The following is a 16,701-nucleotide window of genomic DNA, read 5'->3' on the forward strand; positions in this document are numbered from 1 at the left end:
GGGTCATCCTCAACCGCTTCTGGCTCCTCTGCTAGTTCAATCATCAACAATCGTCCCTTTTTGCAATGGTGCCCTCTATGCCACTTTTCATCCCAATGCGAGCACAAACCTTTTGTCATTCTCTCTATAAGTTCCTTTTGATTCAATTTTTTGGTAAGAAGATTGTGAGGAGCAATTGTTGTGACAGTGTTGTTGACATTTTGCTTGCTAATGTTCTTATTGGAGCGACATTGTTTTTCTCCAAACTTCTCTTTTTCTAACCATGCAAAGGAAATTGTAGCAGTCATAGTTCGTAGCAGACGTACTTTGACCTCAGACTGAATATTAGGTAGGAACTTTCAATAAAAGTACCAATGTGTTGATTTTCATTCCAATCTTTAGTCATGTTTGATAGTCACTCAAATTGTGTCTTATACTCTAAGATAGTGCTTGTTTGGAATCTTTTAGCAAGTTCTATATGGATATTCTCATTTCCAATGGGCCCTAATCAGACAAGTAGTCTAGAAACAAATTCTACCTATGAAGGCATTCCAAAAAGAGCTTCAAACCAGTCATACCATTGAACAACTTTAGATGTTTCTAGAGTACGATGAAAGCAAAAGTATTTTTTAGCCCTAAAAACCCAACAAGTAAGGTCATAACTGTCCCACTGAGGAAATTCCACCTTCATATGAGAAGGATCACCATCACGCTCTCCTTGGTAACCTCCTTCACACACATATGGCTGTTCCCTATTATTAGATTATGTAGAGGCATCATCTCTCTCTTTGTGGGAAGATGTAATGAGTAGTTTAACAAGCAATTCCTGGAGCTCTTCAAATTGAAAATTAAAACATATTGCTAAGTTCAACCTTTACCCTAACTTCCATATAGGACTCTGCTAAATTTTCTAAGGCCAGGTGTCTAATTCGAGCATACAAGGCTCAAAATGAGTGGGGTTAGTCCTGACACGTCTACCTTATTAAGCAGGATGTGCTAGAGGTGATGGTGCCCAAAAACTCCTCCCTAGGAGCTTTTTCCCCACTTAGAAGCAAAATTAGAATATAAACAAACTTAGTAAACTTAGTTCATTTTAAGCACTTAGGTGTCCAATTCGGGCATAGGGTTTCCAATTCAAGCATACGAGGTCTAAACTGAGTGGGGCCAGTCTTGGCACGTCCGTGAGATTGAGCTCAACGTGCTGGAGCTGATGGTGCCCAAAAATTCATCCCTGATTGAAAATTATGCACTTAGAGTCGAACTTAGTAAACTTAGCTCATTTTAAACACCCAGCTGTCCAATTCAAGCGTACGAGATCCAAACTGAGTGGAGTTAATCCTGACACATCCATCACATTGAGTTGGACGTGTCAGAGCTAACGGTGCCCAAAAAACTCCTCCTTGATTGAAAATTATGCGCTTAGAGGCAAACTTAGTAAACTTAGTTCATTTTAAGCAGCTTGGTATCCAATTCGGGCATACGAGGTCTGAACTGAATGGGGTTAGTCCTGACATGTCCGTCACATTGAGCTAGACATGCTGGAGCTGACGGTGCCTAAAAACTCCTCCCCGAGAGCTTTTTCCTCACTACCCAATTCAACCCCTCTTGGGAATACACCAATTCTAACAAAGAGGGAGCTGGGAGCCAAGAGGGAGAGTTTAGAGAGGGTGACAAGGAGAGGGAGCAGAGAAGGGCAAGGAGGGAAGAGAGGGGAGAAGAGGAAGAAGAGAAAGGAGGAGAAGGAGAGGGTTGAAGAGAAGGGTGCTCCTATGTTGGAGAAAAGAAAAGAAAAATATATAGGGGGACAGACCTATTCAGCGTATGACTTGATGGAGGAGTTCAGACCCGGTTGCATGGCCGGGTCAAATCAGGTAAATGTTTATTCTTTTTTTCTTTTTTCTATTTCTTATTTCTTATTTCTTCTTCTTTTTTATTTCTCAGAGAACAATGGTAATTTTGACCATCCTAGAGCCCATATCTCTTAAAGCTTAAAACACAAAAGTTGTAGCTAATTTTCTCGGCTTTCCACAGAATTTTGAATTGCCTCGATTGGAGCTCAGACGAGAAACTTACGCACAGACTACGAAGTAGCATCAGTTTTAGCTTCCAATAATTGCCCTGCAATAAAAAATACCAAAAATTCATAAATTACTCAATGAAACCCAAATATTATAAATAGGACACAATGTTAAAATATTGAGAGTAATTATGTATTTAATTAAAAATATAAGTCTCAATGCATGAATTAAAACACCTAATTACACAGTTTAAGCTCGTAATCAGTAAGGGTTTCTAAATGTATTCGTAAGTGGTCAACTTAAAATTTTCCAATCATCTGCATGAATATACAAACTATCATACCACAATTCTTGTATATAAAAACATTGTCATGCTAATGCTCTATATTAAAAACTTTCTATAACTCTGTTAAATTTTATCATATCGTATCTTTGTATAAAATATTGTCATATCACAACTGATCATGGCACTGGACCAGCTATACTGATCACGGCACTGGGCCGGCTATATTGATCATAGTACTAGGCTGGGTGTACTGATCACAACACTGGGTCAGCTATACCGATCACGACACTAGGCCGGGTGTACTGATCACGACACTGGAACGACTATACTATCATAATATACTGAACAATATCATAATTTCTGTAATACTCATAACCTTCTAAAATTGTTATCAAGCCATGCTTGTTCTGTGCAATCATAACATAATTAGACACACTTATATACACACTTAAATATTTGTGCTGGTGTTGGTTCGAGTGTCCAGGTGGCAATTTGGTCTTCAAGTATCGACATGGTTAACCTTATGGAGGTGGTTGTGTGCTGTTCTTCAGCTTTGCCTCGGTCTTCTTTCTTGTGGATGGTGTTCCTGGGCTAAGTTGTTGATTATTTGGGAATCCTTCTGCTTTCATCATCTTACGGCTTGCTGTTGGAGGGTGCTACACCTTGATTCATTCTAGAGTGGATATTCATCATCTCATGACATTCTTTCTGGTGATGACTTGAGTTCTAAGGTATCTTATTTCCTTTTTGATTGACTTATGGTATATAGTTAATTTTTGGTTTTGGTTTGATGGCTTGTTGCCCCTGGGAATGCCCAAGTTTGACGTAATAGTGATAAACTTTTGATGGAAGTCTTATTTGGCTTCCTTCCTCTCGAGTATGCCCAGAGTTTCTGTACATATCCATTTGATCAATATAATTTATCATTTACTGATAAAAAAAAAAAATAATTCTCATGCCACACAATTTGAATAATAATTCACAATATAAAATCCGTCTAGGATAACTATATTGTTGAAAATAATGGTATAATAAACTCCAGAGTTTTACTCAATCCCAAAATACCTGTTTCCCACAAATATACTTATAACCATAATAATCTAAAATTCCCATATGTCCAACCATTCAAAAAATCACGTATAACATTTCAATACTTAAAATCTCAGTTTTAAACGGTTAAGCTTCAGAAAATAAGCTGACATAATATATTCCCCTTACCTGATTCTTGGAGAAATGTCTACAGGGATCCTAAAGCAGTGCCTGTGGAGTTCACACAAATCCCTATATTCACACACCCTAGTTTAATCAGCTCAACATCGAAATAATTACTATCCTAACATCCCTGGGCTCACATGCTCCCGTTAACCAATTAAATTCTAAAGAAAACGTGGGTATGATTTACTTTCCATATTTAAATTTAATTTCTAACATATTTAAAAACACCAATATGATCAAATCCCTGCAATTTAATCTAATTCCAAAATATTCCCCTAAAATTCTATTTAATCAAATCCCTACTGTAACGACCTGCTTAATTAATTGATTTTTTTTCCTATAATAGCAATTAACATACTATGATACCATCGTGTTAACCTAAGCAGGGAGAAGCAGAATCATATAAACATAACGTAAACCTTTACATTCAATACCAGAGTTCTGAATTGTTTTGCAATATATACAACATAACTGTATCCCCAAAAATGCCCTCAACTAGCTAGGGCTACACAAAATCATTCCCAAAAATGATACTCACTCTCTGATGGGGCACTACAGACGCCCTCTATTTGCAAGCCTGATCTGCTCGCCTACCCGGATCACTTGAAAAATATTTCAACACTGGGATGAGCCAACGCTCAGTAAGAGAAAATATGCTATTACTAGTGTGTGGCAAATGAGCTACTATATATATCATGAAATTTGTTTCATATAAACATGAATAACTGAGTACAAAAGTACAGTACAAATAATGAAGCACACCACCGCCTTTCCCTATTGCTTAACATATCAGTATTATGGTTATAATTCAAAATACTTCTAGTGTATATAGTAGGATCCCTGATTCTGTAAATCAATACGTAAGTAATAGTAACTGAAACTGTTCCCTATGACTATCTGTGTCATGACATGCCCCTCATGACGAGGTTGTGCAGCCCATAGGCTAGATTTACCCCGGCTGGCCAATCAGGAATAAATCACTGAACTCTATCAGTCGACCTGCCCACCTCAACCCATATCTGGATGGGGAGCCTAACCTCTTCAAGGGCTTAGGTGGTCTACCGTAGCACGTATTATCTGAATAGGTGGTTGCACTCATAAAGTAACATAGTATCTATAGCAATGGTACCGTGCTCTGTAACTGCAAGTCCAATAGGGTCTGATATCATATAATATTTTTTTATACATATTTATCTGATTTACCATGATTCTGAAGTAATCATAATAACCATGATACTGCAAAACGTATTGAAATATGAATAATCACAACATGGAACTGCATATTCGTAATTCTAGAATTCGTATAATCATGGTACTGAGATTCGTATAATCATGGTACTTAAATTCGTAAAATCATGGTACTGAAGTTCACATAATCATAATACGTAAATCCGTAAAATCATGGTACTAAAATTCATAAAAATCATGAAGCTAACATTCGTAAAACATATCCCCGTACTACATACACATTCACAAGCCACACCATACCAACATACATAATTTTCGTAAATAAATAAACTGTATAATATTTAGAAATTTCCCAACATAGCATATTTCCCTTACCTTATCTCTAAAAGGCCCTTACTGTACTCTAGCCCGATATCCGCAGGGCCTCCTACAAAACACCCTGAAACCAATATATGCCAGAACTAAACATCAGTATTTTCCCACCTACATTATTTCCTATAACTGCCATGAGGCCAAAAAGTGGCTAAAAGGGCTTACCTTGAATTTGGAATGATTTCCAACTCTAATTTCTCAACGATCCGCTCTGGTAGAAGCGTAGAGAACTCCGCCAGGAGAGTCGTGGTAGCTTCGGATCGTTGATCTGGCGACTGGTGGGGCCGAAAATGAAGAGAGAAGGGATAGAGAGTCGTAGGAGAGAGAGAGAGAGAGAGAGAGAGAGAGAGAGAGAGAGGAGAGAGAGAGCAGCGAGAGAAAATGAGAAATATCTCGATTTCGCACCTTTTATAGGGCCAGGTTCGTCAACGAGCCATGTCACTTCGTCGACGAGCCCTTCACAAAATTCGTCGATGAGACCCAGTGTTCGTCGACAAAATTCAAAGCTCCCCGAACTGTCTCTCAGTATTTTCTCGTCGACGAAGCCCTGTGTTAGTCAACGAAATTCTGAAGACTTTCGTCAACGAAGCTTGGCAAAATTCTGAAATTATGATTATTTAATATTTTCTCCAAATTACAATGTCGTCGACGAAGCCCTTTTTTTGTTTCTATTTTCTCTCCCTCTTATTATTAAAAATGCTATTATTCTTCGGGTCACTACATTCTCCCCTCCTTATAAAATTTCATCCTCGAAATTTACTATCTGAATCTCTATTTATACTTCCATCATTCTGTAAAAGAAAAAGGGTCTACTTATTTTATTACCTGCCCTCATTTATGGCGGAGGAATATTGTGGTTACATAAGTGGTTCTAGGAGATTACATATATCATAAATAAAATTTCCCCCAGAACAAAAATACTATCTATTAACCATAATCAATACATATACCTGCAAGAGAAAACTTATCTAACCATTATACTTTACCTAAGTACCTCTACACCTCTTGGAATAACTGTGGGTATCTCTGTCTAATCTGCTCCTCGAGCTCCCAAGAAGCTTCCTTTATGTCGTGATTTCTCCACAAAACTTTAACTAATGGTATCTTTTTAGTACGTAAAATCTGAACCTTTCTATCTAAAATTTGTACTGGAGCTTCTTCGTATGCCAATGAATCCTTGAGCTCTATCTCTGCATAGCTAATGATGTGGGATGGGTCTGGGACGTATTTCCATAACATGACAACATGAAACACGTCATGAATACGAGCCAAAGCTGGCGGCAAAGTTAGCCTGTAAGCAATTGACCCTATTCTCTCAAGTATCTCAAAAGGGCCAATATACCTAGGGCTCAACTTGCCCTTCTTTCCAAACCTCATAACTCCTTTCAGAGGAGCTATCTTCAGAAAAACATGATCACCTACTCCAAATTTCAGTTCCCGGTGGCGAGTATCTACATAACTTTTCGGCCGACTCTGCGCTGCACTAATCCTATCACGAATAAGTCGGACTTTATCACATGCTTGCTGAATTATCTCGGGACCCAAAACTCGCCTTTCGCCTACTTCATCCTAGAAAAGAGGAGATCGACATCTCCTACCATACAATGCCTCGTAGGGTGCCATGCCGATGCTAGCCTAATAACTGTTATTATAAGCAAATTCAACTAACAGCAAAAATTGAATCCAGCTACCTCCAAAATCTAGCACACAAGCACGAAGCATATCTTTCAATACCTAGATGGTTCTCTCAGTCTGACCATTGGTCTGAGGGTGGAAAGCTGTGCTGAATGTTAGCTGAGTCCCTAATGCCTCCTGCAAACTCCTCCAGAACCGTGATGTGAAATGTGGATCATGGTCCGAGACTATGGCTACCAACACTCCATGGGATCGAACAATCTTCTGTATGTAAATCTTGGCTAACCTGTTCATAGGTTAGCTGACCTTAACAGGCAAAAAGTGCGCTGTCTTCGTCAATCTATCAACTATCACCCATATGGCATTCTGACCATGCATCGCTGGCGGTAGTGCAGTAACAAAATCCATGGATATATGGTCCTATTTCCACTCAAGAATGAAAAGTGGCTGCAACTGACCAGCCGGCCTCTGGTGCTCAGCCTTAACCTGATGGCACGTCAGACACTGCTGCACAAAATTTACTATCTCCCTTTTCATTCCACTCCACCAAAAAGAATCTCGCAAATCCCTATACATTTTCGTATTGCTAGGATGAATAGTGTATAGAGATCTGTGTGCCTCCTTTAGAATCATCCTCCTGATGCTATCATCTGTAGGCACACACAATCTGGTGCGAAATCTCAGAGCCCTATCATCAGAAATACTGAACTCCTCCCCATGACCATCCTGAACTCTGGCTATAACCTCCATTAACTCTGGATCATCTCTCTGAGCAGCTTTAATCTTCTCATACAACGTGGGCTGTACAACCAAACTGGCCATAAATGCCTAAGGATCATCTTCCACCAATTCCACACCAAGTCTCTCTAAGTCCATTTGAATCGGATGCTGAACTATCGCTGCTAATTGTGCTGTGTACCCTGATTTACGGGTCAGTGCATCAGCTACCACATTTGCTTTACTTGGGTGGTAACTGATGGTGCAGTCGTAATCCTTGATGAGCTCCAACCACCTCCTCTGCCACATATTCAATTCTTTCTGTGTAAAAATGTATTTCAGGCTTTTATGATAAGAAAGTATCTCGCACCTCTCACCATAAAGGTAATGCCTCCAGATCTTCAATGCATGTACCACCGCAGCCAATTCTAGCTTGTGGGTAGGGTAGTTCTTCTCGTATTCTTTCAACTGCCTGGATGCATATGCTACCACCCTACCATGCTGCATCAGCACACAACCGAGCCCTTTCAAGGACGCGTCATTGTAGATAACATAACCATTGCCACCCGATGGAATCGTAAGAAATGGTGTAGTGACGAGCCGCTGCTTTAATTCCTGGAAGCTCTGCTCACACTCTTCATTCCACAAAAATCTGGAATTCTTTCTGGTCAACCGCATGAGAGGACCTAACAAGGCTGAAAACCCCTCCACAAATCAGCGGTAATAACCTGCCAGCCCCAAGAAACTCCTGACTTCCTGCACATTTTTCGGCCTAACCCAATTTAGCACTGCGTCAATCTTGCTGGGATCCACTGCTATACCGTCCACTGAGATCACGTGGCCTAAAAATGCCACCTTCTCAAGCCAGAACTCACACTTGCTAAATTTAGCATAAAGCTTCTCCTCCCTGAGTATCTGCAACACCTGCCTCAAATGTACCTCATGATCCTCAAAACTCCTCGAGTGCACCAGTATATCATCAATGAAAACTACTACGAATTGATCTAAATACTGGTGAAAGACTCTGTTCATCAAGTCCATGAACACAGCCGGGGCATTCGTCAGCCCAAACGGCATAACGAACTCGTAGTGTCCATACCTGGTCCTAAAGGCCGTTTTTGCGACATCCTCCGCTTTTACTCTCACTTGATGATATCCGGATCTGAGGTCAATCTTGGAATATACTTGCGTACCCTGGAGCTGATCAAACAAATCATCTATACGGGGTAGAGGATATTTATTCTTGATAGTAACTTTGTTTATCTCCCTGTAATCAATGCACATCCTCATGGACCCGTCTTTCTTCTTTACAAACAACACTGGAGCTCCCCATGGTGATACACTGGGTTGTATAAACCCCTTGTTCAACAAATCCTGCAATTGCTCCTTCAATTCTCCCAACTCAGCTGGAGCCATACGATACGGGACCTTAGAGATCAGCGCTGTACCTGGAGGTAAATCTATAGGAAAATCTACCTCACGCACAGGAGGCAACCTTCGTAGCTCCTCTAGAAAAGCATCTAGAAAATCTCGTACCACTGGAGTGCTATCAATAATTAGTTCATTTTCAGATGCTTCTTTCACAAATGCTATAAACCCCTGACCTTCGTCCCGGAGTAATCTGCTCTCCTGCACGGCGGACACCAGCTGTGTTGGAGCACGTACCCGTGAACCAATGAATTTGAACTCTTGCTCTCCAGGAGGTCTGAAAATCACTTCTTTTTGGAAGTAATCAATGCTAGCGTGATTGGTAGGCAACCAGTCCATACCCAGAATTATATCGAACCCACACATGTCAAACACAATAAGATCTGCTGGTAGTAATTTTCCCTGAATCTATATCGGATAGCCTCTAAGTACCCTCTGACATCTGATCACTGACCCTGATGGTGTAGCTACCGATAGTGCTATATCTAATGACTGGGTCTCACTCTCAGATAATTTAACATAAGATGCAGAAATGAAAGAATGAGTAGCACCCGAGTCAAAAAGAACAATAACTGGGTATGATAAAATGGTAAATGTACCTGTCACCACATCCGTAGCAGCCTCTGCATCACCTGGCGTCAGGGCATAAACTCGTGCTGGAGCTATGTTCCTCTGTTGGCCACCCCGAGGCACTTGGTATCCTCCTCGAGCTGCCGGATGTCCTCCATGATAAGGCCTGGGTGCTAGGACTTGATCTTGCTGACCTGAGAAATCACGCATCACGTGACCTGGTCTCCCACAACGATAACATACACCTTTGCCTGCCCGGCACTCCTCGAGATGATGTCTCCCACATATCTGACACACCGGGTATGTCTGCGCACCCTGGTTCCCACGAGGTCCTACCATCTACTTCTGGTCACCCCTATCGCGACCACCTCTCCATGGACCCCTACTAGTGCCAGCCTGAAACCCCTGAGGTGCAGGCCTCTTCCTCTGACTTTGAGCTGCCGTACCCCTCTGAATACCACTCTCAATAATCACAGCTTTGTCTACAACCTCTTTGAATGTCTGAGCCCTAAAACCAATCATCTGCTCAAATAGATTCTGCCTCAACCCTTCTTCAAACTTCCTAGCCTTCTTCTCTTCATTAGGTGCTAGATGTGGAGCAAAAAGCGACAACTCGACAAACCGAGCCGCGTACTGAGATACAGTCATCTGCCCCTATACCAAATGCAGGAACTCTGCTGCCTTTGCACTCCGAACAATAGCATGGAAGTACCGCTCGAAGAACATATCCTTGAACCGATCCCACGTCACTGGAACTGGAACCGGCCTCTGCTCCTCTATCAGACGTGATGCTCTCCACCAGCGCTTTGCCTCCCCTGTCAGCTTAAATGTAGCAAATGCTACCTTATGCTCATCTATACATGGAAGCACTGCCAACGTCTCCTCGATATCCTAGACCCAATTCTCAGCTACGATTAGGTCATCACCTCCAGCAAAGGATGGGGGCTTCATACGCGTAAACTGCTCTATCGAACAGCCACGCTCCCCAGAGCTCCTAGCCATCTCAGCCATCACCTGCTGAGTGACACTGCGCAGTACAGCATCTAAGTCTCCTCCACCCATGTTGGAAGGACTTGTTCCATCCCTCCCAGCGTTCGTATCGCTACTTCCTAGATCCATCCTGAAAACAAGAAAAACACTTAAGCATCTTATCCCCTATAAGGACCTATCCTATACCAACTCACAATTAACTATCTTCCCTATCTCTACCCAATATTTAGTTCTATCACCTAGACACACGACCCGACAATAGTTTACTATGGTTTTCCTGAAATCGTCATCTAGGAAAAGTACAGAAACTACTACGGTAATCTTGTACCCAGACATAGAACAAACCTCAAATCCTTTTCCTATACTCTGGTATGGCTTCTGCTGCATTCTAAAGTCTACAGAACCTAGCAAACCTAGGCTTTGATACCAAACTATAACGACTTGCTTAATTAATTGATTTTTTTTCCCATAATAGCAATTAACATACTCTGATACCATCGTGTTAACCTAAGCAGTGAGAAGCAGAATCATATAACCTAAACCTTTACATTCAATACCAGAGTTCTGAAATATTTTGCAATATATACAACATAACTGTATCCCCAAAAATGCCCTCAACTAGCTAGGGCTACACAAAATCATTCCCAAAAATGATACTCACTCTATGATGGGGCACTACAGACGCCCTCTATTCGAGAGCCTGATCTGCTCGCCTACCCAGATCACCTGAAAAATAAAAAATCTGCTCCGATTGAATTGACAAGGATCGAAACCGGGACCTTGTGGTGTTGTCCGATCGTCAATTTGGCTTAATATTGGGGAGAAATTGAAGAGAGGGAGTGGGTTTACCTTATCCTAGGAGTGGTGCCTACAACGCCCTGATCACAAATCCACTCCGGTTAAAATGTTGTCGGTCGAAAATGAAACCTAGGGGTATTTTTTGTTCTTCAATCATCCAAGAATTCGTCAAAAAATTAAGGAGAGAGAGAGAGAGAGAAAGAGATGAGATGAGAGAGCTAGAGAGACAAAATTTTGTCTCTGTTCCTGAAGGATTTCCTTTAGGTTAGGTTAAGTTTTATAGATATATATATATATATATATATAATTATATTATATTATATTAATATATTAATATATTATATTATTTATTTAATATAATTAAATTAATTAATTAGATTTAATTAATTAATTAATTAAATTATTATTATTTTTTTTGGGAATCACTACACCTAAATATTTTTGGGATCATTACAATCCAGTCTATCAACCTTGACCACACCAAGCATGTTTGTTTTTCTTTATCTGTTTTATTTTTGTTTTCCCTTATTTTATTTCTTCTCCTTTTTGTTTGCTATGTTTTCTTTGTTCTTGTCATTTTAGGTTACCATCATTGGTGCTTAGCGAACTACCCACACCACTCATCAGGTGTATTCTACCCTTTTCAGCTACTCCCCCTTAAACATTGAGAACAATGTTTCATTTAAGTTGGGGGGTGTTAGTGGTGCAAATTCAGTATTTTAAAATGCTTGTACTTGTTGGAACTCTGTGGCATATTTTCATGTGTCAAATTTTTTTTAAAAATTGCATCACACATGCATCCTTTTCATATGTGTACTCATTCTCATTCATAGCCATCTTCGTGAATTCACCAAACCAACCATAATCATTTTTTTTTAACTAAAGCATTCACATAACCCCTAATGCACTCATCTAAGCTTTGTGGTAAGATGGTGGTTTGACACATGTAGCTATAGAACTCTTTTGCTTAAGTATTCATGTCAGTTTTGGAGAGGATTGAGAGCCTACAAATGCAGTAAATTGTGATAAGCGTTCATTGATCTGTTGAATTGGGCACCTCTTTTGAGAATATCATTACATGGTTTGTGGTAAGATGGTGGATATACTTGCGATATGACGAAGGTCAACTTAGGATCAACGTTTGGCCTTTCAATCTAACCTTTTCCATCATAGATCCCTAGTAGCCAACTTTGAGCCAATAAACACATGTAGCTTTTTCTTTTCATATGGCCACATCATCCATGCCCCTCCACATTGGAGTATAGCTTATACACTGATTTTTCTACCTGTTTTTTTTTCCCCAATTGTATAATAAGTGTGGAATTTGCATTTTCTTTCTTTTGTGTTGGGATTCAAAAAAAAAAAAAAGGTCAAGTTTGGGTAGCAATGGCAAGAATACCAAAGTGGCGTGTGTTTGTTCATCAAGTTGTTGAAAAAAAAAAAAAAAGAGGAAGAAGAAGGAAAAGAATTATTATTCGATGATTTGAAAAAGTTGGAGAGTACATCAAGTGAGAAGTGAGATATTTAATAAGATTCCCTTTGCATGTTCTTGGAAGTTTTTGAATCCTTTTCATTTTTTCTTATACAGCCCTGAACCCAAGCCACGTTATGACCTTTTGTGTTGACTATTCTGATCCTAAGTAAGCTTTTGGAAATAGTGGTGGAAGTCTCATTTGTTAGTATTCCTATCATAAGATCAATGTTTGCTTGTTGCTTGTACATAATTGCCTAATTCCCCATGAGAGGGTGTGTACACCCATTTTCATCTCCATAGAGAGAATCCTCACACAAAACACTTTTATACTCATGAGTTATGGAGTTAAACCTTTTGCTTGAGATGTTCCTGATGTTGCATGTGTCAAGGCTTCTAGTTAGATGGATATAGTTTGGAACACACACACACACACACACTCTGTGGGTTGCTTTTGGTGGATTGCTTGTGATAGGGTTATTGAATTCCTAAGATTGTTTTGGTAAGTGAGTATGGAAAATGTGAATTGATGGGCTATTTTATTATTTTCTTAGTCTCTTTCATCTCTTTTGCATGGATATTGCTAGGGACTAGAAATAAGCTAGTTGGGGGGCGTGATGAGTGTATGAAATTGCTCTCTAAAAACCCTATTATTGGACTAAAATGCTAAAATGTGAATAGAAATCATTGGAATTAATGTGTGTTCTTAAATTGGGTTTCTATTTACTTTGGAATACTCCTAAGCATATTGTTATGTTTAATTTCATAGTTTATAAAACAGCAAGTCAAAGCCCAGTCAAATCCAAAGGAGTACTCTCATGGGCTTTGAGAGCAATTTGGATCAACAAAAAAAAATCACAAAAGGAAATTGCAAGAAGTCCAAGTCCGAAATTCGCTAGGAGACTGCCTGGACATATTTCTATATTTTAATCATAACTCGCTCATCTAATATTGGATGAGTGTGCTTCAAGTGGCATTGGAAAACTTACGGAAAGAGCTACAATTAACTGTGAGATAGTATTTCTCTGATTCGGACGTTTACTGTGTCAAAAGTGGGCTGCAATCCAAGCCGAAAAACTAGAGGATATTTTTCAGCGTTTTTCTTTTTTGTTGTAAAACATGTATATTTATGTGGATGACTATCAGGATAATAGGTTACAACATTTGGTTTGCCTACATAATGGTTCATTATGTGATTAACCTTTGAGATGCCAATGTATTTGCCTATATAAGGACATACTTTACAACAAAATGAGATAATAAGATGATTAACAACATCTAGTTCCTGAAGAACTAGAATGTTGAATTTCTATAACTCTAAATTTTTTTCCTTTTTTATTTCATTTACAATATGTTATTAGTACGATCAAGTCTCTAATGGTATAGCAAGTTTCGTTGGTATTATTTTAAGGTAAGTTGTTTTTAAAATTTAATATAATATACACAATACAATACAATTTTTCTCTATTAAATCATAGAATTAATTTTAATTGATATTATTCAAAATTATAGAAGTATATATACCATGTTATAATGAATGAATACATTAATCAAATAGGATTGAACGCATAAATAAAAAATAAAAAAAAAAAGCGATTGGATTCTCGTCAATTAAGGCATGATGGAGGAGCATTCTAGAGGGAGACCCTCTGGGAAGCATGTCCATGCAATAATTGTAAAACTTTATGTTGTTAATAGATTTAAACTTCAGGGTATTTTCTAGTAGTTTTCAAAAAGACAAAAGGTGGAGTGCCGTATTTGAAAAACTCATAGGATATTACTGGATTTTATCTAAATATTAAAAGGGCAAGTTAAAAAAGACAAAAGGTGGAGTGCCCTTTTTGAAAAACTCAAAAGATATTGTTGGATTTTACCTAAATATTAAAAGGGCAAGAAAAAATTGTCAAGAGTTGAAAAAATAACCTTATGAATGACATGACATAAAATATCAAAAAGCCGACACGTGAAAACTCGGTGCGTAATCCAAAAAAAAAAAAAAAAAAGCCAAATTTGTGAGTATAAGTTTTGGATAGGAATTTGATGGATAAATAGTGTTTTAAATTTTTATGCCCCTTCATAACTAATTAATTTATGATTGTGATTGCTTAGGTAGTTTGATAAAAATTGATGGTTAATTATTAATTAGAAGCAAATATTAGAATTTAGGTAAAGTAATATACCCGAAAAAATAGTTTTGGTCTGCACAATCTTCAAGTTTTACAATATGGAATTAATATGATTGTAGAGGGTATTACATGGTACATCAATTAAAACGAATGAATATACATATGCACATACCAAGGCACTAAATAATGAATGAATAAATTAATTAAATGAGATTGAAGGCCAAAAAAAAAAAGAAAAAGAAAAAAAAAAAAAAGTGACTGGATCCTCTTCAATTAAGGGATGCTGGAAGTGCACTCTAGAGGGAGACCTTGTGGGAAGCGCTTCGTGTCCGTGCAATAATTGTAAATCATGTAGTTTTGCTGAACCCATTTTAGTCTTTCTTGACTAGTAGAATCCAATTCCTGAGTGAGCCACGAATTCGCAGTACCAGAGGTTGAAGAAGATGGAGGTGAACTACATGAAGATGCTCCGGATGACCACACACAAGCATCAGCATTGTAATTCCTGTAGGAGGCGGTGAAGGGTGCTTGGGTCCAGTCTGCCTTCACCAGCCCACCTCTTGTGGCCCAATCATCCGCATTCCAAAGACTGGAGTATATTCTCATCGGCTGATTTTTAGGAAAGGGAACACCCATTGATTCCATGTTCTTGAATTCCCTAATAGGCGTGCCATCCACAGAAAAGCTGAAACAGAGACGCGGTCAAGATGTTAAAAAACATAAATTTAGATCGAACTAGGTTCGCTGGAACTGTATATATAATTAATTTTGTCACTTTAGTTGGGAGTACATATACTCACATTATGGCTTGAGGATTCCAGAGGATGGAATAGGTGTGAAAGTCAGCAGTGGGATCAAACCACAAATAGAATTGCTGCTCCCTATTGCCTTTGCCTTGGCCGAAAACATTGGTATGAAGAATGTAGGGATCTCCACTCAAGTTCCCCAAGAATTCGAAGTCTATCTCGTCGTGGGTCGATCCTTGGGACGACAACTGCAGCACATACTTGATGCGTTAGTTAAACAAATTAACATTCCCAAGATGGAGATACAGCTAAATTTTATCCTACCTCTGAAATATTCCCCACGTTTATTCCAAAATATTAATTAAAATTAAAAACTGATTGAAAAGCTTGGACTAGCTACTTACATAGTAGGCAGTGACGGTGCCTGCGGAGTTACCGGGGACGAGCTTGAGCTGCATGTCGATCTTGCCGAAGAGGTACTCCTGCTTGGATTGAAAACCAGATCCAGAGGCTTTGTCGAGGGAAAGAGTGAGAAGGTCGCCATTGTTGAGAATTTGAGCACGACCGTCTCCCCAAGTGATGTCAAAGTTCTCGTAGAAGTTGGCTGCAGACGAGAGGAGTACTACTGAAGAGCTGAGCATAAAAGAGAACACCAGCATCTTCACAACATTTGAAGAAGAAAGCAGAGACGAAGCCATGGGCATGGTGATACTAAGCACAGGGAGGAATTGGAATTCGTTGGTACCAATAATATTGGAATTAAGAGGAGGGATGGTATTGGAGCGTGCTTGGGATGGAAGGTGTGTTGGGTTTTTTATGCGAGAGGGAGGGAGAAGAGGAAATGGGCATGAAGCTTCAGTTCAGCTGTGGACAGTTGGCATATGAATAGGAAAAAGTATAATAACACAGTTGGCAACATGGGAATAGCAGTTGGCGTTATCTTTTGACCCTGTAACACGGTTTGGCATCATTTCAGGTTTTGGACACCCATTGGCTCTAGACTCTAGAGAGATCAGTTTTTCACAATGAAAAAAAGCAGGGCCATGGGCTACCCAATTGAAACACGTAACTGCAAGCACTCGCGACTTCCTTACCTACTTCAAATTTTACTTATATAATTTCCTCAAATATTATATTTTCTGGGAGCGAGAAGATTTGTTTC

General features: G+C 39.3%; 1 protein-coding gene across 1 annotated transcript; it reads right to left on the reverse strand.

Moving 5' to 3' along the window:
• Positions 1 to 14,859: 14,859 nt before the first annotated feature.
• On the reverse strand, positions 14,860 to 16,392 carry LOC131157534 (probable xyloglucan endotransglucosylase/hydrolase protein 23). Its single transcript, XM_058111763.1, has 3 exons — positions 15,944 to 16,392; positions 15,594 to 15,787; positions 14,860 to 15,478 (listed from the first exon to the last, which is right to left on the reverse strand). Exons 1-3 carry the CDS (start codon positions 16,241 to 16,243, stop codon positions 15,067 to 15,069), a joined length of 906 nt encoding a protein of 301 aa, XP_057967746.1. The 5' UTR covers positions 16,244 to 16,392; the 3' UTR covers positions 14,860 to 15,066.
• Positions 16,393 to 16,701: the final 309 nt, after the last annotated feature.

Source organism: Malania oleifera, chromosome 6 (genome assembly GCF_029873635.1).
Source record: "Malania oleifera isolate guangnan ecotype guangnan chromosome 6, ASM2987363v1, whole genome shotgun sequence".
NCBI classification, from domain to species: domain Eukaryota; kingdom Viridiplantae; phylum Streptophyta; class Magnoliopsida; order Santalales; family Ximeniaceae; genus Malania; species Malania oleifera.

Bases quoted from the DNA above. Each gene is read 5' to 3' on its own strand.
- LOC131157534 (XM_058111763.1), bottom strand. From the start codon at position 16,243: ATGCCCATGGCTTCGTCTCTGCTTTCTTCTTCAAATGTTGTGAAGATG. The intron at 15,788-15,943 runs GTAAGTAGCTAG...TATGTGCTGCAG, and splicing joins GCACCGTCACTGCCTACTAT to TTGTCGTCCCAAGGATCGAC. The intron at 15,479-15,593 runs GTGAGTATATGT...TCTCTGTTTCAG, and splicing joins TGGAATCCTCAAGCCATAAT to CTTTTCTGTGGATGGCACGC.